This window comes from Mustela putorius, unplaced genomic scaffold, assembly GCF_011764305.1.
Source record: "Mustela putorius furo isolate JIRA1106 unplaced genomic scaffold, ASM1176430v1.1 tig00000430_pilon_pilon_pilon, whole genome shotgun sequence".
NCBI lineage: Eukaryota > Metazoa > Chordata > Mammalia > Carnivora > Mustelidae > Mustela > Mustela putorius.
The window spans coordinates 25,159,530-25,181,919 of record NW_025421377.1 but is presented as its reverse complement, the minus strand read 5'-3'; the positions used below and the strand labels follow the sequence as shown (position 1 = coordinate 25,181,919).

Genomic DNA, 22,390 nt, shown 5'->3' with positions numbered 1-22,390 from the left:
TGTTCAGTGTGGATGTTTTTAAACATCTCTTCAACGTCTCTTGCGCGTTCGTCCCTGCTGTGTATCAGCTTCAAATGGATCTGCTTAAAGCACACCTCAGACTATGTCCGTTTCCCAGCCCCCAAACCTTCAAAGCCCCCCCACTGCCCTACTGCAGCGGCAACCGCCCTGAGAGTGACGCCTCCCCACAGTATAGCCGTGGCCTTCCTTTCCAGGAACAAACTTACTGGTCTCGGGCCCCCTTTGTGGTCACCAATATTGAAGATTCCTGAGAACTTTTGTTTGTACAGGTCGTTTCTATTGCTATTCCGAGTATTGGAAAATAAGTTTTCCTATTAAGCATTAAAACAGTTTGATATACATTTAGAAATAACTAAGTATATTACATGTTAACATAATGGCATTTTAGGTTAAAAACTAATTTTTTCAAACAAAAAATTGTTGAGAAGGCATTGTTTTACAGTTTAATGTTTGGCTTAATAGAAGGCAGCTGGAGGGGCGCCTGGGTGGCTCGGTGGGTTAAAGCCTCTGCCTTCGGCTCAGGTCATGATCCCAGGGTCCTGGGACTGAGCCCCGCATCGGGCTCTCTGCTCAGCAAGGATCCTGCTTCCCTCTCTCTCTCTGCCTGCCTCTCTGCCTACTTGGGATCTCTATCTGTCAAATAAATAAAATAAAATATTAAGAAAAAAAAAGACAGCTGGACGCTCATATCTGCACCTGCATTTAATCTATTGTGAAATCAGATATCATGGAGCCTCTGGGAAACTCCACTGTATACTTATAAGAGACTGAAAATTAAAAATCAGGCCATATCTTGGTGGTATTACAGTGAAAACGGTGTTGACATCACAAACGTCCTTCAAGGGAACTACTGCCATCGTATTCTTACACCGTTACCCAAACCACAGAGAAGAGGGTGGTTTATTCCAACTTGTGGATTTAAGTAAGTCTGATAGTTCTGTGAAGTGATACTACTATTGCCAAGAGAGTTTCCTTTTTTTGTCTTTTTTTTTTTTAATTTTTAAAATAAGTTACTAAGATCGTGTCTCTTAGAATTGCTGAGAGAAATACTGGGTTTGATAGCTAATACTACAAAAAGTGAATCTTATAACCAACATTATTACATTTCTCTTCTGCAAAATGTTCATGGGTACCGAATGCATGAAGATGATGCAGCTTGGGATCTCCCTCTTCGGGCGTTGTAGGATTTCTGGAAGTTAGGATCAAAACTGGCATCTTTAGTTTATATTTGTAAGCTCTCACTCTCGTGCGTTAGCGTCCTCCTGTCCGTGAATCTCAGCCCTGTGTTGGTGGAGTGGAGTGTTTGCATGACGGTCCTTGTGCTTGCAGAGAGCCTGTCACATTGCACACGGGAGACTTGGAGGACCCATCCAGCTGCTTCACGTTCCCGTCCACAGGTGAGTAGGCAGGGAACGCGCGGAAGCTGGGCCGGCCCCCCTCCCCCGCCCCAGTCGGCTTCATCCTCGACGGAATCGTCCCTTCAACAGACCAGGCGGCTTCTCTCCTCAGGCCTTTACACCACTGTTCCTCGTGTGTTGCCGATTCCTCAGCTGCACTAAAGCCGCCGCCCAGATGTCACTACCCCGTGAGACTACCCTTAACCACCCTCTGTAAAAACTGCAGCTCTGCCAGACTCCCACTCACCCTTTTTCTTTTTTTAATCACACTTAGTATTTTTTAATGTGTAACTTACTGATTTATGTTGTTCACAAAGATGACTGAGTCGGCACACGCCAGACAAAGCTGCCCGAGGGCAAATGCCTGCAATTGTTTGGTTTCCTGATGCATCCCGGGAATATAGCAGGTGCTCAGTAAATACTTACTGAGCGGATGAAAAGAAAGAATGGAGACAGATGGTTCTTTTCATAATTTCCAAAGAGTATGATCCTGTCTGTAAAATAGGGAGGCCAAGGAAGAAGTTGAAAGGAAACAGAATTTGTCGAAAAGCAAAATGGCGTAACAGAGGAGAAATGGAAGAGAAAAATAAAACCATGCCAGGGGAAAACCCTAGGAAAAGGAAGTAGGATAGGCATGACTGCGATCACGCAGACTCGATGGGCCTCTAGAGACAATTACAAAAAAAGATGAAAATAATTACAGACAGCATATTAGATTTGGAAGGTATAATTAATCTTCCTATAGAAGAGAATAAAACGAATGAGAAAGAATGAAACTGAAAATGATAGTAATTCACCAAAAGTTTAGCTATATATCTGGCCAGTAGTACTGTAAATACAGAAAATTGAGGTATGAAGTGAAAGAGATCGGAGAAAGATAAGTTTCTGCACTTTCTTGTTATTATTTTTTTATAGAAGATTGTAAATCTATATCTAAAATCAAAACATAGTTTGTTTTTTTTAAAGATTTTGTTTATTTCTTTGACAGGCAGAAAGGCAGGCAGAAAGAGAGAGAGGAGGAAGCAGGCTCCCTGCCGAGCAGAGAGCCCGATGCGGGGGCTCGATCCCACGACCCTGAGATCATGACCTGAGCTGAAGGCAGAGTCTTAACCCACTGAGCCACCCAGGCGCCCCAAAACATAATTTTAAATAAATGAAAATTATTAATTTTTAAATGAACCATAATTTATGAGAACTCTCTTACAAACTACTATTTTGAAGAATAATAGTCTTTATTTGAAGTTAATGCTTCACTTGCATGTTTCCACTGTTGTTTTAATAATTACCCAGGAGAACGCAGCATATCCTTGCCTTGTTAGATGAAGATCAATGAGTGCTTTTACTTTTTTGATTGTGCTGTGAGTACTTCAGAGCATGTTGATTCCATTTTCTGTCTTTTCAAATTGTATACAATTGTTGTCACATATATATTTTAATTATACAGGTGACTACCACAGTGGATAATTTGCACCATTTTTACAGTTAATATCCATTTAGACAAACCCACATACTCACACTTTACTTTCTATCTGGTATCATTTTATTCTTGTGCCTTAAATTTTTCCTTTAATGGAAGTCTGCTGGTGATACCTTCTCTCAGTTTCCATTTTTCGGAACTTGTCTTTATTTCATTTTCACCTTTGAAGAGTATTTTTGTTGAGTATAGAATGTCAGGTGGACATTTTTCCTTCACTTTGAAAATATTCTATTGTTTTCTGGCTTCCGCTGTTTCTACTAAGGAGGCTGTTCTAAGTTTAGTCGTTGCTCATTTAAATGTAATCTGTCCTTTTTGCCCTTTTGGCAGCTTTAGGATTGTTTTGTCTTTGGTTTGTTTTTTGAGGATTTTTTTTTTTTAAGCAGTTTTTATTGATATGTCCAGGTGTGGTTTTCTTTAGGTAAGAAGAGCCTGTTTGGGGTTTGGAATAATGCTGTTGAAATCTGTGGTTGTCTTGGGCCTCCATTATCCAGACCTCATGGGTCTACATCTATTACTTGTATCTATGATCTGTATTTTTTTTCTCTTGGTTTTCTGCCGTGTCATTTTGTCCCCTTCTATGCCTGGCTATTTTTATTGTATGATAGACATATTTGAAAAATTATACAGATAGTCTGAGGCCTAGAATGAGGTTACCTTCTTCCAGATAGCATCCGTGCTAGACAACCAAGAACTCCATACTCCCAGATCCATTTAATCCAGTCAGGAATTAAGGTCATTTAAAGCTGGGCCTCGGGATCCCCAAGGGCAAGTCTTACTCCTTTGCTGTTCGAACCCGAAGCCTTGGGTATTTATTAGGACCTCTCCTCACCACAATCACTTGGGAACATTTTCTCATGAAAGTTTGACTTTTTAAGAGGTGCTAATATACTATTTTTAATTAATTCTCTCCTTTTGCTTTTGTTCTTGCCAAATTTTAGCAAGTCCGTCTGTGAAAAATTCAGCTTCTCGATCATTCCATTCGTCTCCTAAGAAGTCCCCGGTTCACTCACTGCTGACTAGTTCGGTTGAAGACTCAGTGGGTTCCACACCCCAGTACAGATCCACGAAACCTGTGCATTCGTCTGACTCTGTTAAAGGTAAGAGCGATCTGGTGCCACTGAGGAGACTGACTTCCTACCCTGGTGAGTTCAAAGTTATTTTCCACAATCAGAATTAGTAGGATTTCGCATGGTGTCCTTACGATGCCGTGTACCTGAAGTGGGTCTCATTTAAATGAAATAGCTCTTGTGCGTGTGCACACACACGTGTGCACGACGCTCACGCCCTCTCCTTAATAAATAATATTCTACGTGGATATTTTCTCTTTCTTTCTCTGACATGAGTAATGAAATTTCCCTTCCTATTTTACTATAAGATTTGGAGTCTTTTTTTTTTTATGCTCTGACTTTTCTTACATTCTCTAAAACCATGGCTCTCTCCCGTCTCCGCCTTTGTAAGCGCAAGTATCTCTCATACAGACTTGTCAAAAATGTCCTCATTTTCAAAATTTCAAGTTCATTTGTTGTTTGCTAAGACAGATGAGAAAAATGGTTTGATTTAGGTTACAGTGCGTGACTAATAAGTGGATGCTAGGTATTGCAGGACATGTTGGACTGAACTTGGGATGTTTTTCTCGTGCACGACGGCCACGCAGACACCCCGGTGCTCTCCGGCTTCGCTCCGCTTGGCACGGGACCAACTGGGCAAGTTGTTGCATCACTGATCAGTCAGTTCTTAGTCTTGAGAAATCTTCTGCCTCACACTTTCTAGATTCCCCCCAAAATAGGAACACCAAAACCTAATCACAGATTTTAATACATTTTCTTTTTCACTTTTTTCTGCATTTTGTTCCTCCTTCCTCTCTTATATTTATCCTTTAGTATTTTTAAAAAGCAGCAAATTCTTTCACTACTAGAGCTGTGACTTGGCAGGAGTATAACAACGCATCTGGTCACCTCATCATTAATTCATGATTACATACTAGCATGGCATTTTTTTCTATTTTCAGATACTCGTCAAACATCATGTATTATTCATGTGAAAACTCTCCGAGTAACTGTTTTTCATCCTTTTGAACTAAACTAATTCTTAGGTGATTGCCTTCAATACCACCATCTATATGGAAAAGGTATTTTGTTGGTAGGAAAATGAGCCACCAGAAAAATATTCTCAAGATTATGCAGCAATCAGGGACTAAGATCAAATTAAAACTTCAAGATTGCCAATCAGTCTTTTTTGAGACTGGCAAAACTTAGTACACTTCTTAGGGTTTAGCCGACATGCTTCTAGCCCGCTTCACCTGCCGCCACCACATTGATTCCAGGGTCACTGTGGCCACGTCAGCGTCTGCACCGTCTCTCCCGCTTATAACACTGTCCTCATTCCGGGCACAGCCGCTAACATGGGCACTTGGTCTCACGCACATTCAAAATCATTGCCGTGGTCAGTATTAAATCTTTCTCTTCCAAATCCTACATAAACGGAACTACTCAGGTTTGGAATGAAAATCTGTAATTCATAATGCAGAAGGTATCATTAAATTTAAAGTATTCTTCTCATTCTTCCCATTTAATGTTATGTAATTAAATCCTAATAAATCAGATTAGTTTGAAAGAGTCATATTAGCTAGTATTGCTATATTTAAACACTTTTTTTATGTCTTAAAGTTTCCAATATTTTAAAGGAAAGCTTGTTTAACCTGTAATTGGAAGATTTCTAAAATACCGAATAAACTTTTAATATCACATCTAAGCAATTTTCTAATAGCTTCACAGTCTCAGCCAATAGAAACAACAGGAAAAACGTGCAGGAAGCTTCAGAACAGACTGGAAAGCTTGCAGACTCTTGTAGAAGATTTACAGATGAAGAACCAAGGTACTGTGCACATTTCAGACAGAGCTTCCTGGCTCGAAAGAATCCTCGCCTTCCTTTTCTGTTAAACCTCCTACCTAGAAAGCAGCCGAAGAGGATACTGAATAAGCAATTCGGAAACCCTAGCCAAAATGTGAAGGTCTTAGCCACGACCAACCCCGGCATTCATTGTGCAGCCCCGGGCAGGTCACCTAAGCCTCGCTCTACTCTGTCGTCTAATAGGGGTGCGAACGCTGCTGACCAAGCCCTCAGCAGGACAAGTTTTGAGCAGTTTTCACATGAGATTTGCCCACACACTGTCCTCCTTGTCCCTGTGAGGTGTGTATGAAAGCACTGGTGTGTACACCAGTGTCCCTGTGAGGTGTGTAGCCAGGATAACATTGCAGTTGATAGCCAGAAGGCAAAAGAACCTCATTGTACCTTCCCCAGGATTTAAATTAGGGTAGGTGAGAAGAAACTGTGCCACCACGTGAATCGCTAGACAAAAGGAGAAACTACTTTTAAACGTGCTAAAGCTATGTGAATGAGAAACTTTCGTATTCTGCCGGTGGGAGGCAACTTTGGGGGCACAAGTTCTAAGTGGACGTTCCTATGCAGGTGGGAGCTTATGGATATGTTCCGGGATTTGGGAGCACTATCACGTTTTATGTTTTCCTGGTATAAATTCATGAATCCAGGAGCCTTTGTCCGAGAGAAATAATTTTGGAGTATACTTGTTATTCTGAGCCCATTGTTCCGTCTCTAGGGAGTATAAGTTGCTGGATGAAGGATAATAAATATTTTTCTAAGGACAATTCCTTCTCAAGTAAATTGAACCTTATTAAAAGTTGGAAGTTGTGCTTCGTGTTTATTGAGCACTTACTATGTGCCAGGCCCTGTACTCCGTGCCTGACTTCAGCTTTCTTGACGTGAGTCTCCCAACAGTGCTGGGAGGTGGGTACTGCTATCAGGTCCTTTTAAAGGAGGAAGCTGAAGATCACATCACAATCGGTCAGTAAGTTCTAAGTCACACACTGAGGAGTAGAGTGAGGCTTGGTCAGCAATTGCTGATTCCAAAGCCCACATTTTTTTAATATGCTAAGACTATACCAAATTGTTAGTAGGGAAAACTCCAAATCCCTTCTAATAATCCCAGATCCCTGTGTATGTACACCAAGAAAAGCATTTGATTTTAAGCTTATTGTGTTTTTTTAAAGGATGCATTATCTTATTGGCCCCATTTTACTCACATTTTTACTTCATTTCTGAGTATATATCTGAGTATATACTCAGTATAAGAATGTAATGATCCAAATGGGAGACATACTGTATCTTTTAAAAACTAAAAAGACCTTTTTATTTGATGCATTGTCTGGATGGAAAGTCTCTTGGAAATCATGAAACAGATATTTTGGAGAGAATTTTGGTAGCCTTTATCAAAATTTAAATTGTACATATGCTTTGACCCAGAAATTCCACTTTTAGCAATTAATTCAAGAAAAAAAATTGTATAGACACACAAAAGCCTGTTTACAAATAGCCTTGTTTGTAAATGAAAATAAGCAATTTTTAAATTTAAATTGAAGTAGCCAACATATGGTACATCATTAGTTTCAGAGGTGGTGGATCAGTTGCGTAGCACACCCAGTGCTCATCACATCTCGTGCCCTCCTTAACGCCCGTCACCCAGTTAACCCAGCCCCACCCGCCTCCCCAGCAGCCCTCAGCTTGTTTCCTGGAGTTAAGAGTCTCTCATGGTTTGTCTCCCTCTCTGACGACTTCCCATCCAGTTTTCCCTCCCTCCCCTTAGGGTCCTCCGCACTGAGAGAGCAACTTCTCTACTGAAGTGTGGCTCACAATGTTATCTCAGTTTCGGTGCACAACACAGCGGTCAGCTTCTCTGGGCTGTGCTCGCCTCAAGCGTAGCTACCATCTGTCACCCACCACGCAACGCCATTACAAAACCATTCACTCTGGTCCCTGCGCTGTACCTGCCATCCCCATGACTGATTCACTGTGTAGTCAGAAGCACGAGAAATCAACTTCTTAAAATCTTATTTACTAACATGTTGGTACATTTGTATAATGGAATACTGTGCAGTCATAACAAAACATGAGTTGAACTGGAAAAATGTTGACTTTTTTCTATAAGAACGACTTATACCACATATTTCCATTTGTGCAAAGCCAAGTGTGTGCACATGTGTGCTTGTACACGAATATACTCACCAAACAGTTTTCCGTGATGACCTCTGAGGGGGTTCAGTCAGCAAACTGGGGTAGCAGAGCCCAATACTGGCCCTCACCCTCGTCTCTCGTGGTACCCTTCTGAGGGGTTCAGCTTACTTCCAGTTAGTTGTACTGCTGCTGTAATAATTATGCTCACTTAAAACAACTGAAAGAGTAAAGATTTACCCTTATTAGCTCTTTAACATCAGTCTTTTCAAAAATATGCTACTTTGAAATGTTTAAGAACTTCCTGAGCTCAGAATGTATTTATTCCATAGTAGCAAGCTGACCTTTTAAGAAGCACATTATAGAATTTAAATCGGAGTAGATGTTGCTAATCTAACTTTGTTTTGTCAACATTTTCAGCAATGTCTTCAATGATCAGAAATCAAGAAAAGAGGATACAGAAAGTGAAAGACCAGGAAAAAATGTTACTAAAATGATACATTGTTTGCCTCTTGTTTACAGAGGAATGAGGCCCAATTAATTGTGGTGTTGCTTATAATTAGTGCCCTGTGTACTTTTTTCTTTTTATGTGAAAATTTAATAAAAGATACCCTGTCCTGTAAACTCTATTTTGAAATAAACTATTCTTGAATGCTCCCATAGTTAAACTTTACACCGTTCTGGCCAGACGTGAAAGAGATGCGCACCTTGTAAGGTATGAACCGGAGCTTGGACCAGTGTGCCGGAGTAATTATGTTTTCATTATCTTCACGGGTGCATAAGCAATACTTACTGTTTTCGGCTTTAAAAAAACAAACAAACCAGAAAAACCTGCATATGCAAGTAAAATATGCGGTATAAGGGCCAGAACAAAAGGACAGACTCCAGCGCACTGGCGGGGTTCCTCTCATGACCCTGAACTCACTGTTCCGTCTTTAGTGATGAGTGTCATCGGATAACAGAACCTTGGGGCCCCTACAAAACTTGTGGAAAGGTTTCTCTCTCACATATTAGTAACCACAAACAAAGAAAGGGGAAAAACGTGTTCTTCAGCCAGTGGGTATCTTCTAGTTAAAAACTGGCCTGGATTAGGTTTTCTCAGATTGGGGGATTTGTGCAAGTGTCTTCTAACCCCATTCGCCCGTTCTCTGTGGACACCAGCCAGCCGGCCTAGGAGTCGGCTCGATCCTAGCACCGGCGACCTGCGGTCAGTGCCAGATTCTCCGGGCTCCGGGGTTCAGCCCCCCCAAGACTGTCCCCCCACTTGAGATGCAGGCAGGTGGCTGGACCACCCGGGCTTCCAACCCACCTGCTCCGAATCGGGGTTCCCCGCACCCACGCCTCCGTTTCTCTGATTTGCTAGAACAGATCACAGCACTCAGCAAAGTGTTTTACTGAGTGTTACCCATGTATTTGCAAGGAAGCAGCCGCGGAGCGGCGAACTGGGAGAGGCACGGGGCAGAGTGAGACAGTCCCGTCGGTGAAGACTTCATACCCTCTCGGGCACGTCGCCCTCCCAGAAGCTAGATGTGTCTGCCGACCTGGAAGCTCTGCAGTCTCCTCCAGGCCTTGATCCTCCACCCGCCACCCGCCTTGTCCCCTTAGGGGAGCTTTCAGCCGCAGCCCTGTAATCAGTCTCTCTGGTCTTCCTGCCCAGACCGCAGGACAGTGTGGCGGGCGGACGGCCGTGCAGAACAGTCCACACTCCCGGGCACTGCGCAGATCTCCGGACGCCCGGCTGCCCTGCAGGGGCTCTCGGGTCCCGCCTCTGCCCTCACGTCTCCTGACAGGTTCTCACTGGTCAGAGCAGTGTGTGGCCAGAAGCTTTACTAAGCCTTTGTCTCTCCTCACTTCACGTCCCCTGCCATGAGCTGGGTCCGGTGGGCAGGGAGGTCCTAGAGGACGCAGAGCCTCAGCACAGAAGCAGCCTGGGTGACAACGTGAGCCACCCTTCTCCCAGAAACCCCCACCGCTCCTCAGTGAGCAGTAAACTGGCTTCTGCTGCAGCCTTTTTTTTTTTTTTTAAGATTTTATTTATTTATTTGACAGAGATCACAAGTAGGCAAAGAGGCAAGCAGAGAGAGAGAGGGAAGCAGGCTCCTTGCTGAGCAGAGAGCCTGATGTGGGGCTCGATCCCAGGACCCTGAGATCATGACCTGAGCCGAAGGCAGAGGCTTGAACCCCCTGAGCCACCCAGGCACCCCTTGCTGCCGCCTTCTTTAAGTGCCTGGTGTCTGTGACAGCAGCCGGCATCAGTCCTCACTGCGCAGATCATCAGCCAAACCCTCCCGTTGCTCTTCTAAACGGCAGCGTGGATGCTCTAAGCATGTCCAGCTTTTCAATGATTTTTTTTAAATGTGCAGTTTAATACTGTATCTTACCTCAGTTGGTTTTACTGTATCTTTGACTTCAGTTGGTTTTACTGAAAGATTAATTTTTATTTCATCAGGTAACAAAATCGCTGGTCAAAGAACTCTCAAGATATTTTTATTGTAAATTGTTTTACCTTCAATTTTACCTAATAGAAATGTTGCACATTCGGTGAAGTAAGGGTAAATGCCCTATGAAGATCTTAACCAGTAGAACATGAAATTCATCCTGAAGAATATCAAACGTATATGTGAATTTAACATATAAGTGCTATGAGCCAAAAATTACGTTCTTTTAAGCACTTCCTAATATATTTTCTATGGGGTTTATGCTCTTCAGCAAAGACCACCTATAACCAAGATTAAACACTTGCGCCAAAAGATGTTATATACTTATTACAAGTTGTTTTAACATATAAAAATTAAAGTACGGGTATACATAATGTCCTTACAAACAAAGGTAAAGTTTAAAAAAAAAAAATTCTAAAATGTTTTCTCCAAAGAGAGGAGAAAAATGGACCTCTCTTGCCTCTTGATGTTTGGTTTTTTCTACATTATGTGTTATTAGTGAAAGAAAGTATAGGTATGATATTTTACATTTCATCTATTATGGTACTAAGGTTTAGACAAGTAATTCAGACACTTAATAAAGATATTAAAACTCAGATTTTATTTGTTCAGTTATAATAAAGTTTAAATGTTTTATTCTCAGAACAAAGATGTACTTCTATATCACTGTCCTGTTATAATTGTGTCATCCAAGATAGCTACTGGTCTGAAAGGAAAGGGCAGGAGAAATGATTGCTGTAGGACCAGTCCTATCCATCTAGACCAGTGAGAGAGGAGGGGCAAGGGGAGAGATGGTCCTACAAAGGCCCTAGAGGTAAATGACAGCTGTGCCCCCCCACCCCCACTCCCCATTGTCAGGCTGTACCTGGACCTCCCAGGCCTCTAGGACCCTCACTCGGGACACATGGGGACACTTCGTTCAGTCTACACCCCAATCCCATTCCTGTTCCCTCTCCTCCCTGGCTCTTCCCAATGACCAACTCTGGTCAGGCCCTTTTTCTACACCAGTTTGCCATCAAGACAAAGACAAGACTTCCTCGCTACCTTCAATCCATAGCTAGCAGGGAAAATCAAGCAAAAAAAAAAAAAGAAGAAGAAGAAAGAAAGAAGAAGTCTTCACATCCTTGCTAATCATATCTTGTGACCAGATATTTCTGATCACAGTTGCATATGGCATTAATTATTCTTAAATATGAAGTGTGCGCGTAGTAAGGAGAGTTTCTCCAGCTGGACCGATAGGAAAGCTGCTCTTTTCGAATGATGCTTGCTTCCCTCCCTGGGCTTACGGATCAGCCAGATGCTCGAGCCTGAGCACTCTGCAGCTGTGGGGCTTTGTGTGTGTCCTGGCCTGTCCACACTAGGGGCTTGGCCAGGTCACGGCCAGGAGGACAAAGCCCTGAAGAACGATGGACCAGCAAAGCCCCACGCATCAAGGCCACGGGGAAAGCAGCCATGCGCGCTGAAGCCATTACCTACACATGTATAGTTCTGCACATTAGACAAAAGCCACTGGCAAACCTGAAACAACTCCGATGGCTAAACTTGGAGCTCTACTTCCTTTATCGAAAATCACTCAGTGTGCTCCGCAGACCTAGCCTTTGCCAGGTTCTGCAGTGGCCTCTCCGGTACTTTGAAACGCGGACTCAGGGAATCCCCCACCACTTCTGAACGACTTTATCCTCACGGCCAGTGTCAAGGGACCTATTGCTGCATTCTTCCCAGCGGGTGATCTCCCCGTGGTCTACCACTACAAACTTCCACGCCACCACTGTGTCTGCGGGCAGGGGCACGGAGCGGAACCAGAACCCATCCTTGCTACGCTGGAGTGCGATGTAGGACTTCCACCTCCCAAGACTCTCGTGGTCTCCCGTTACTGCCACGAGCTGGGAACCAGCGCTCGGCACATAATGGACCTGGAAGTGGACGCGGACTCGTGGAGACCCTGAAGATGCCGCTCCTGCCTTTTGTCGTCTCACATATACTTCCTGACCTCTTATTTGGCCACAGTCCATTCCCTGGTTTGGACTTAACCCTGGAGCCTCAAGACTGCCACTCAAACTAACATCTCCCCAAGACGAGTGCCTGGACACCATTTCCCAGTCCTCGTCTGCGCGGTCCTGATTGCCCTGCTGTGCGAGGCTCACCTCCTTGGCTCTGTCAATGACCTGGTTGCTAGAATACAACTTTTCTGCCAAACAGGAAGCTACTTTAGCAAGAGTCTCTCTTCCTTTCTGGAATCCCCATCCTCCTCCAGAAGACTCAGGGCTTTCGTTTCTTGAGACTTTAGAGTAACCCTGAGAGTTTCCAGTCTCAGATGCGGCCAGAGATTCCGGGTCTGGAAACCTTCCAGAAGGAACATGCTCTCTTGAATGGTCACAATCACTGTCTTTTCCAGAAGAACTCTGCAGTCTCCGTGCCGCTTGCTGCAAGTTACCATGGCCTTTGGTCTCTGAAACCAAACAGCCATTGCTTTCTTGAAGATGCTCTAAGAAACAAGAGGGAAAATGTAATGATGTTAGACAGTCCTTGTGAGAAAAAAGGCTGAGAAAATAGGTTTAGTTATTGAAGTCTTTACCACTTATCTATCTGTAGCTCGCAGAATCCATCCGACTCAAAGCAAGTTCTTAATTACAGAGGTCAGACACTAACTGAACCAATGGTCTACTCTAAGAATATGCATGTACATCTAGTACCTCAGGGTGCCCACGCGAGAGTGTAAATGAAGTGGCGGGTTGTAGAGGCAGCCTTGTAACCCAATCCTGGTCCTTGATGAACTCTGCCGTTCGTTCAGGCCATGCGGCCCGCAGCCTTATTGTTCGGCTTCTAGAATCAAAAAATGCTGTTCCGCCTGCGGGGCAAAGATCCGCATGGCTACCCCACAGATCCTAAGAGTACACTTGTTCTCTTAGGAACTGCGTGCAGACTGGGGATCAGCTCTCCCAGATATGGGCAGATCCCCAGCTGTTGTCGCTGTGGAGGATACAAAGGACATCGGGGAATCACTGGGCCAGAGCTGGGGGTGATGGTGGGGGGAGAGGGCTGGTTTCTCCTTGCCAACCCCAGGCGCAGCAGGAACCTCTTCAACAAAAGGTAGGCTTTTTACATCCCCTCTCATTGTACACTTTTTAAAAAAATGTTCTTACAGTGCACAATCCAAGCTCCCTGAAAGCTGTTTCCTTCTTGGCCGTCAGTCTGAATAGCTCCCTACAAGATCGAAATCTCCTAAGTCATACAGTCAGCCCAGGTGGGGGGTTTTCTCTTGGGATTAGGGGTTGGCCTTGTCTAATTTTATCTCTCTTTAATGGTTCACTTGTGAGACATAATATTACCCGGAATTCCCAATCTTCCAACCTAAAACATGAGGCTGGTTTTCAGAAGAAGATAAGTGAGCTCTTTGCTCATCCCAAATCAACCACTGGAAAAACACAGAGGCAGATTTTCACATGGCTACCCATGAACACAGGCTCCACTAAAAATAAAGTTCCCGATGTCATTTTCACCGGCGGCTGGAGCCCAGGCGTGGGCAGCTGGCCGAGGGAGGGCTCTGGAAGCGAAGGTTTTCTGCCAGTCTCCCTTGGGCTAGTACACAGTCGCTCACATGGACACACACAACCCTGGACGTCAATTCTACTCATGGGAGTTGGGTCCCCTACTGGGTCCCTTCCCTGGCTACCAGACACCCCTGCCCCGTCAGCGCCCACAGCTCTGAAATGAGCGGCCAGCATACAGCCCTAAGGCTTCAGCTGAGGCCTTCGTGGCCAGAGACAAAACTTGAACTTTGCCTTCCCCACAGAGGCGTCCGGATAGCGGGGGGGTGCTCAGCCTGGGTGTTCCCAAATCCAGCGCTCCCCAGGGGCGAGGGATGGGAGGACCTGCGGCTAAGGGACTGGGACTGAGAAAGTGTCCCTGCTCGGTCGGAGATCGAAGAGGGTCCTCGGATCCCCCCGGAACCTAAGCACTCCCTCCGGAAGGCCCGGCAGGGGTGCCCCGCTGCAGCCGCTCGCACTGCGCCAGGCGCCGCCGAGCGCAGGAGCCCATCCCCCCAGGACGGCCGGACCGGTGCTCCCGGGCGGGCGCAGAGACTCTGCCGGGCGCTGCCCTCCGACGCTAGGGCCGGAACCCCGGGGGCCTCGACGGAGGCGAGCAACCTCCCCGGCGCGTGCGCACCGGCCGGGGAAGATGCCGGCGTGGGGAGGGTCGTGCCGGGGAGGGTCGTGCCCGGGCGGAGGAGGCTCGTCCCCGGGAAGGGGTGCGAGAAGTGCTCCGAGTGGGTTTCCCCTCCTCCTCCCCGGTGGACTTCAGAGCCCCCGGCAGACCTGCCCTCGCGACGTGGGAGGGAGAATACCTGGTTTGGCGACCAGCTCCCGCCCGGAGGGTCCGGGGCTCAGTGCCCCCGCGCCGCCCGGATCGGCCCCCGGGGCCGCAGCCCCCCCGGGAGGGGCGTCCTTCTGCTCCTTGTCCGCGTCCCGCAGCAGCCACACGAAGATCGCTCCGGCCAGGCCCCCTCCGACCAGCAGGGCGGACCAGACGGCGCCCATGGCTGAGAGGCTGCCGCTGCGGGGCCCGACGGCGAGGGACGGGGCTCGGGTCCAGCCGGCAGAGCCACACCTACCCCGCGGCCCCGGCGGCCGGCGCTCCTGCGCGGAGCCGCTCCTCGGCGCCTAATACTCCGCGTCCCCAGCCCCGCCCCGCCTCCCGCCCCGGGGATGCCGCCCCGGGCTCCGGCCGGGCGGGGACTCGAGCGCCCGCCTCCTCCCGCGCGTTCACGCCCGGCCCCGCCCGGGGCTGGCAGGGGCGCGGGTGCGGCGCTCCGCGGGTGGCCTGCGGGGAGAGGCGAGGGCGCCCGCCGCCTCCTGCCGGGCCCTGCCCCAGCGCCCTTGTGCCCGCCCCGGCTGTGCGCCCGGCGGGTCCGGCTTCGGCGACGCCTCCCGCAGCCTTTGCGGCGGCCCCAGACGCGGGTTCCGGGGACTCCGACGCGGGGCAGGCCCCGCCGCGGGGCGGCGGGGTCTGGCTCCGGCTGGAGGGGGCGGCCGGGCGGGTGGGGAGAGCCTTTGGGCCTCCGGTCGGCCGCCCCCCCCCCGGTAAAATGAAAGGGCTGGACTGGGCCGTCTGTCCGTCCGTCCGTCTCGGCCTCGTCCGGCCGTCCTTCCTCCGCGGCCTCTTGCCGGCGCGTGTGGCTTGCACGTCGCGGGCCGCCGGGTGCGCCCCGGGACCGGCTCCCGCAGACCGGCTGACGAGTGCGGCCGCGGCCCTCTGCGCGGCGCGGGGAGCCGGGTGTGCGGGTTCCCGGAGCCCCCAAGCCCCCGCCGCGGGCCGAGAATCGGCGCACGGGCTTCCCGGCGCTCCCCTGCGGACGCGACGGCCTCGGCACGGCCTCCGGCCGACCGTGCGCGCGGTCGTGTCCCCGCCGTGTCCCTCGCCGGCAACGCGGTTCCCCCGCAGCGGCCGGGGCCGCCGGCCTCACCGCCCGGAGCCGCGAGCGGACGGGCTCGCCGCGGCCGCACGAACCGCGCCGGTGTGCGCCGTGCTCGGGCACACGGCCCCGACCGGGCTCCTGGGGGGCCGCCGCGAGCCCCCTCGGGTCACAGCCCCTCCGGGCCTGGGGGAGGGGACGGTGGGGGCGGGGCGGGCGGACGCCCGCGCGCGACTCCAACCCAGCTCGCGGGTCGGATCCGGGCCCCGCACACCCGCCGCTGGCCCCGCCGACCCCGGCGCGGAGGACGGGCGCCGCCACACCCTTCCCGGGCGGCCCGCGGGCGGCCTCGCTCCGTTGTTCTTCCCTCGCAGCAGGCGGGGATGGCGAAGTGCCAGTCTTTCCTCAAAATGCCCCAAACGCTTCCCCGGTGCGATCCGAGGCCCGCGCTGGTGTGGGCCGCGCAGGAGAGAGTGGGGACGGCCCGGCCCTGCAGAGCCGCAGGTGGCAGTGCCAGGGGGCGGGTAGGGGGCTTGTGTTGGGCCCGAAAATGAGTGCCCGAGTCTGCGGACGGCCCCGCGGATAACCGACCTCCCTCCCCCTCTAGTGTGTGCGGGAGCCGCCCTGCCCGCGGAGCCCTTCCCCGGTAACCCCAATCGCAGGAGCCGCCCCTCCTCCCTCCTCCCTCCTTTGCTTTATTTTTCTCCCTAGCATCTTTTTTTCCCCTAAGATATTATTTATTTACTTGAGAGAGTGAGTGAAAGAGAGCGCGAGCCGGGGCGGGGCAGAGGGAGCGGGGAGCCGGATGCGGGGCTCAGTCCCAGCGCCCGGAGACCGTGACCTGAGCCGAAGGCAAAGGCTTAAGCGCCGGAGCCACCCAGGCGCCCTGGGGCGTCACTTCTAATACATTGTAAAATCCCCGGATTTGTTCTGGTTGATTTCTGCCCTTATTTCCAGGTAAACTACAAGAAAGAAGGGTTTATTGTCCTTTGTTTTCTGCTGAATTCCCGGCCCCTGGAACATCCCCAGAGTGGTCCCTCAACAAGCGCAGGCCGAGTGAAAGGATTAAACGGACTGCGTGCGTTACTGCCACCGTCTTCCTGTAGGTTCTGTTTGCATTTTCTAGCGCAACGAGGATGCTATTTTTTTTTTTTTTTTGTCAAGTAGGGTTTATGTCTTAAACTAATTAGGAAGTCAGTGATGAACTTTTAAAGACCTCTAAAATTTAAGACCACTAACAACTCCCCGCCCCCTTCATCTCAATCCAGGCAGTTTTAAGATTAAAAAATATATATATTTTGGGGGTGCCTGGGTGGCTCAGTGGGTTAAGCCTCTGCCTTCAGCTCAGGTCATGATCTCAGGGTCCTGGGATCGAGTCCCACATCGGGCTCTCTGCTCTGCAGGGAGCCTGCTTCCTCCTCTCTCTCTCTCTGCCTGCCTCTCTGCCCACTTGCGATCTCTCTCTGTCAAATATAATCTTTTATATATATATATATATATATATACATATGTATATATATGTATATATATATATATATATATATATATATCTTGAGGTAAATTGAAAATAATAAAAAGTGGTATCACTATTATAGATCTAATTTTTAATAGACGTTTGTAGAAAATTTTAGAATTATTGTATCTCCCTTTTTCAAAGTAAAACTTGATGTCCTAGGACAAGGACATAGAATGTTCTTGAATTTTACAAATTCTCAAGCCAACGGAGTGATTTTATGACTAGTACGAAAATCCTTGAACATTGTATTTCCTCACGGAAAACTTTGTGTACTGTTCATTGGTCAAATTTTATCAATGTGTTCACAAATGAAATCCCAGAGGATCTGTAAACTCCTAGAAAGCAGTCCCACTACCCATTTCTAATAACTAGAAGGTTCTTAGTAAAGGTTTATTGTTGTCATCAATTGCTACTGGTTAAAAATATAACCAATAAATAATGTAGTTCTTTCCACCCACCAGATTTCGTTTTCTGTTGTATCAGATTTCTCACAAAACATTTTTTTAAAAAAACATTATTTGGCCTTCCTTTTGGCTTTTCCAAACTTAAATGTTGACTCATCCATTTGTGTTGCTGCTTTAAAAAGAAAAAAAAAAAGCAGTACTCCACTCACTACCATATTGCTTGGAAGTCTGTGGCTACTTGATCCAAAACTGCACTCACGGCCCTAACTGGACCATGTTTATCATATTTGGTTGCAGACAGTGTTGCCTGTCTATAGGCGTCCTATGAGCCTAGCAAGACAGAAACAAAAAAGGAAGGCGATTCAGTAGAAATGGGAGGAATAATGCCTCTGGTGGGTTGTGTTCAATTGGAGGCACTCGCAGGAAGCTGGAACAGGGGCCGGTTGTTTCAGGAGAGAGACTGGAAATTCCTCCCAGAGAGTGGCAGCAAAATCTGTGGCAGAGATTAACGTTCCAGAGGGAAATCAAAATCAGCGCCTTTCAGCCCTTGGCGTAATTTCAAGAAGGAAGATTGGAAAGCTGCCTCCCTAGGGTGACTTATGTTGCTATTGTATCTTTATATTCTATTTTAGGGGTCAAAGTGCCCATTTTCTAATTGGTTACTATTCTATTAATAGAGTATAGATAGATATAGGTATGGGTGGTGGCTATTTGTAAGTTAAATATATGATATGTACATATATATAATACACAAAAATTTACAATATCCAATATTCATATCCATTATGCATATGAACACAGATCGTTGCTTGCAAGGCCAGGGGATTGAAGAGGATGGGAAGGAGGAGTTAGGGGAGGGAGAGAACAGGGAGACTTGTTTCCAAAATCAGTGCAGGAAGGTGGTGGGGAGGACAGGGATGTTGCTCAGCGGAATTTAAGAGGATAAAGAACTAAGAAGAAATGGCTGGTTTGACCTGTACAAGGTCATCGGGGACTTCAGTCTTTGTGAGGGTAAGCATTCAGTTTTGGAAGCCCGAGACACAAACGTGGGGAAGGCTGTGACATCCAACAGCGAGTCAGCCTTCTCTCAAGAAATCTGGAGGCAAGGGGTAGGGGAGAAATAGAGGTGTCCCTTAACGCTAGAACAAGGTCCAAAAGAAGTTCTTTCAGACCAAGAAAGACCTACCTGGGCATGTTTGTAGGAGCAAAGAGCCCTCGAAGGCTGGAAATTAACAAAAGGAAACCTCATTTAAAATGGAGTCCTGCGGAGAGAAGAGGGAGCTCGCTCGGCCTCGGAAATCTAGAGATTTCCTAGAAGCCACTTACTTCCATGAAATCTTACCCTAGTCCACAATCCCACTCTCCACCCCCCAACCCTCAAACTGATGTGTTGGCCGACTTCAAAGAAAATAATTACATATGTACACTGTCTTAGAACAAAATAGGAGGTTTTCTGTGCTGGTATAATCATTTTTCTGGTTTATCTCATCCCCAGACTAGACCATACATTCCTCAAGGGCCAGAGTTTGTTTATTCTTTGTGTTCTAGAATGCAAAGTCTATTATCTAAAGGCCTGTTTATTGTTCATTGTCTTTTTTTTTTCATTGAATACCTTGTGTATACTGTAGGTGAAGTGCTTTTTTTTTTTTAGGTTTTATTTATTTATTTGACAGAAAGAGAAAGAACAAGAGAGTGCACAAGCAGGGGGAGCAGCAGGCAGAGGGAGAAGGAGAAGCAGACACCCCACAGAGCAAAGGGAGCCCAATGTAGGACTCGAACCCAGGACCCTGGGATCATGACCTGAGCTGAAGGCAGTTGCCTAACCCACTGAGCCACCCAGGTGCCCTAGGCTAAGTGCTTTATGAGGATGATCTCATGTAATGCCCCAAGAGAAGAAAGCTACACAAGATCACAAAGCTGACGAGTAACTGAGCTGGGATTTGAACCCAGTATTCTGACCTCCCAGGACCCAGGCTCTGAAATTCTAGCTACACTGAATCCCTCACAGCCAGCTACTAAACCCTGTCCAAGTTTCAAATCATAAATCTGAGAGGTGAGTGTGCAAATGTGGATGGGTGACACCGGAGAAAGCCTCAGGGTGGTTTTCCAACATTTACGGCAAATTTCAGCCTTGTTCCTAATTTGTAATTGCTCTCTCTGCCAGCCCTCGCCTCCTGGGGGAAATGTACCCACCACCAGCACCTGTCCGGGGCTCTCAAGCCTCTGGCTCCAGCTCCTCCCCAGAGCACCAGCCACAAGCCAAACCTTTCTGCAGAGCAGTCACATTGGAGCCGACCAGGCTCAGATTTCACAGGGACATTTTCAAACTGCCAATGTTTGCAAACCTCTGACTCATCTTAGTTCCAGAATAGACTCGATGCTGCAACCTCTTCTTATGCGAAATGATGAAGGCTTTAGAGAAAAGGGAAATCTGTGTTGGGAAATCTAGCTCATGGTACTGGAAGAAAGCTAGATTACACCTCTGTACACATACAAGGGAGGACTCCAGGTGGACTAAAGTCCTACATCAATGGTAAAGCTGCCACGGAACTGCAAAGAACTACTAATAGCTGATAAAACAAAATCCAGGAGACTATCACTGTGATCTTGCGTCATATAGGAGGCCAAAATGTGTCTTGACATGATCAAAATAAGGCTAATCATTGAAGAATGTCATGGATAAGGTTAGCAGACAGATTCCAACGGGGAGATTTTTGCCATTAAAACTGACAAGGGATTAGTATGTGGATCTGTAATGAACTCGGACAAATTGCCAAAAATTCCAAACAGAAACATAAGCTCCAACTGAAAATGGAGCTGGGATGGAAAATGAATAGCGGGTGCTTTTCCCCGGGGCCTAGAACAGCGCCTGGATCATAAAGGCACTCACAGTCATTTTTAGTTGAATAAATGAACGGCTACCAAAAAGGCACGGAAATACTTAAATTCACTGGTAAACAGATAATTGCAAATTAAAACAATGATATTATGCCATTTTACATCCAAATATGAGACAGAAGATGTGATGTTGCCAGTGAGAATAAACAGGGAGAAACAGTCTGGAGAACAATCTGGATGAAATTGAAGAGCCCAAGATTCAGTGATTCCACTCCAGACACGTCTGGCCCAGGGAGAGTTTTGCACAAGACCATACGGAGACATCCAGTGTTATTTGGGGAACAGTAAGTTCAAGGCCTGGCCAAACCTTTATTCGAAGTGTGCTGCAGCTCCAGCTTCTTCCTCCCCCGATTCTCCTTCCTTCTCTCTCTCCTCCACAAGCGCCCCTACGTTCTCCTGCTCCTCTTCCAGGAAATCTCTCGAACTTCTAATCCCCTTTTGCCATCTGCTCCTTGGCAGATCTAAACTAATGCAGCTTCCCTCGTCAGACAGATCCTCCCTATCCCCTGTGTGGGAGGCTTTTCCCACCCTGCACGAAGACTCTGTAATGACCCTAGTGGAAATAATCTGGCAGGAGGTTGGTGTAGCCGATTCTCTTCATTTTCCAAGCTGGCAGTGTTTATGCCAATATAGTTCTTCAAAACATTTTGCAGGTCTCCTGTGAATCTTATTGGGTCCACACCATAAACCCACATAACTCTTCAGCATAAGCCCTTCTCTTCCTTGAGATTCTCCTGAAATTCAACAACCTTCAGTTTCTTAGAAGCCCTATTGTTTGAGCAAGAGAATCTGTGAGGCAACTTTAAAAATTTTAGTAGAACTTTTTTCTGATTGAATGGTATGCAGAAGCATCACCTCCAGTCTTTCTGAGGTCTTAACAATGGATTTAATAATTACATCTTTGGATTTACCTTTAGACCATGTTTTCCTGGAAGTGTCCTTTTCTGTGTCCTTTTGGATTCCATCTTTGCTATAAATCATTTCTTAATGTAAATACCATTTGTCATCTGAGAGGCTAGGAATTTTCAAAACCATAAAGTCCTGTTTCCTTTTTGTTTAACTGTGCTTACTTCAGCTTATCTCTGTCCTCTTGCATTTTACTATAAGCAGCAAGAAGTAGTATCTTCAGTACTCTCTTAAAAAGTCTTAAAAAGTCTCCTTAGTCACATGACCCAGGTGATTAGGTACCCTCTCCGCTTCACACATTACTTCAGGCAATAGTGTGGCTACACTTCCTGCTCTTACGTAACAAGAAGACCATTTCTCCCAATTTCCAAAGTGTTTACTTCATTTTCCTGCAAGCCTTTACTCACCGGCTCCTCAAAGTGCCCGAGGCTTCTTCTACCAGTTTCTTCAAAGCTCTCCAAGCTTTTGCTAACACTGTCCTCAAAGTTCTCCCAGCTTCAACCCACTACCCAGTGCTCCTGCTCCCTTCATCATTTCCAGTTGTGGTCATAGCTGCAGCCACTTCCAGGCACTAAAATCTGTTGTTCATCTATTGCTACGTAACAAATAATCCCTAAATTTAACGGCTAAAAACAAAAATCATTAGAGTCAGGAATTCCGGAGTAACTTAATTGGGTAGCCTTGGCTCAGAGTCCCTCATGTCAGGATGTTAATCAGCCTTCCAGTGTCATCTGAAGTCTTCGTAGGGCTAGAAGGTCCCCTTCCAACACATGACTGCAGAAGATCTCCGTTCCTTTCCATGTGAGCCTTCCCATAGGTATGATGGGAGTCCTCACAACATAACAGCCAGCCTCTCCCAGAGCAGATGATCCAAGGGAGGACGAGGAAGCCACGA

General features: G+C 47.2%; 3 protein-coding genes across 10 annotated transcripts in view; 2 read left to right on the top strand and 1 right to left on the bottom strand.

The window, feature by feature from the left end:
* CCDC158 (coiled-coil domain containing 158) overlaps positions 1-8,694 on the top strand; it is a 93,503-nt gene extending 84,809 nt beyond the window's left edge. For 3 of the 8 annotated variants that reach the window (XM_045079898.1, XM_045079900.1, XM_045079899.1), the window contains 4 exons: positions 1,351-1,418; positions 3,834-3,992; positions 5,662-5,769; positions 8,341-8,691. In XM_045079898.1, the coding sequence (XP_044935833.1) occupies positions 1,351-1,418; positions 3,834-3,992; positions 5,662-5,769; positions 8,341-8,417 (412 nt within the window). In that variant the 3' untranslated portion in view covers positions 8,418-8,691. Of the gene's footprint in view, positions 1-1,350; positions 1,419-3,833; positions 3,993-5,661; positions 5,770-8,340 lie in introns of those variants that run through there. The other 5 variants (XM_045079897.1, XM_045079896.1, XM_045079902.1 and 2 more) reach the window with 4 other exon arrangements.
* Positions 8,695-10,936: 2,242 nt separating this feature from the next.
* Positions 10,937-15,047, bottom strand: STBD1 (starch binding domain 1). The gene is made up of 2 exons (XM_004766241.2): positions 14,704-15,047; positions 10,937-12,843 (listed from the first exon to the last, which is right to left on the bottom strand). The coding sequence occupies exons 1-2, from the start codon at positions 14,894-14,896 to the stop codon at positions 12,002-12,004; spliced, it is 1,035 nt and encodes a 344-aa protein (XP_004766298.1). The 5' UTR covers positions 14,897-15,047; the 3' UTR covers positions 10,937-12,001.
* Positions 14,895-16,299, top strand: LOC123392050 (translation initiation factor IF-2-like). Its single transcript, XM_045079930.1, has 2 exons — positions 14,895-14,927; positions 15,040-16,299. Exons 1-2 carry the CDS (start codon positions 14,895-14,897, stop codon positions 16,297-16,299), a joined length of 1,293 nt encoding a protein of 430 aa, XP_044935865.1.
* The last annotated feature ends 6,091 nt before the right edge of the window (positions 16,300-22,390 follow it).

Excerpts from the sequence above, each read along its gene's own strand:
- LOC123392050 (XM_045079930.1), top strand. The coding sequence starts at position 14,895 with ATGGCTGAGAGGCTGCCGCTGCGGGGCCCGACG. Across the intron at positions 14,928-15,039 it reads TGCCGCTGCGGGGCCCGACG|CCCCGCCCCGCCTCCCGCCC; the intron begins GCGAGGGACGGG and ends CCGCGTCCCCAG.
- STBD1 (XM_004766241.2), bottom strand. The coding sequence starts at position 14,896 with ATGGGCGCCGTCTGGTCCGCCCTGCTGGTCGGAGGGGGCCTGGCCGGA. Across the intron at positions 12,844-14,703 it reads GGAGCTGGTCGCCAAACCAG|AGCATCTTCAAGAAAGCAAT; the intron begins GTATTCTCCCTC and ends CTTGTTTCTTAG.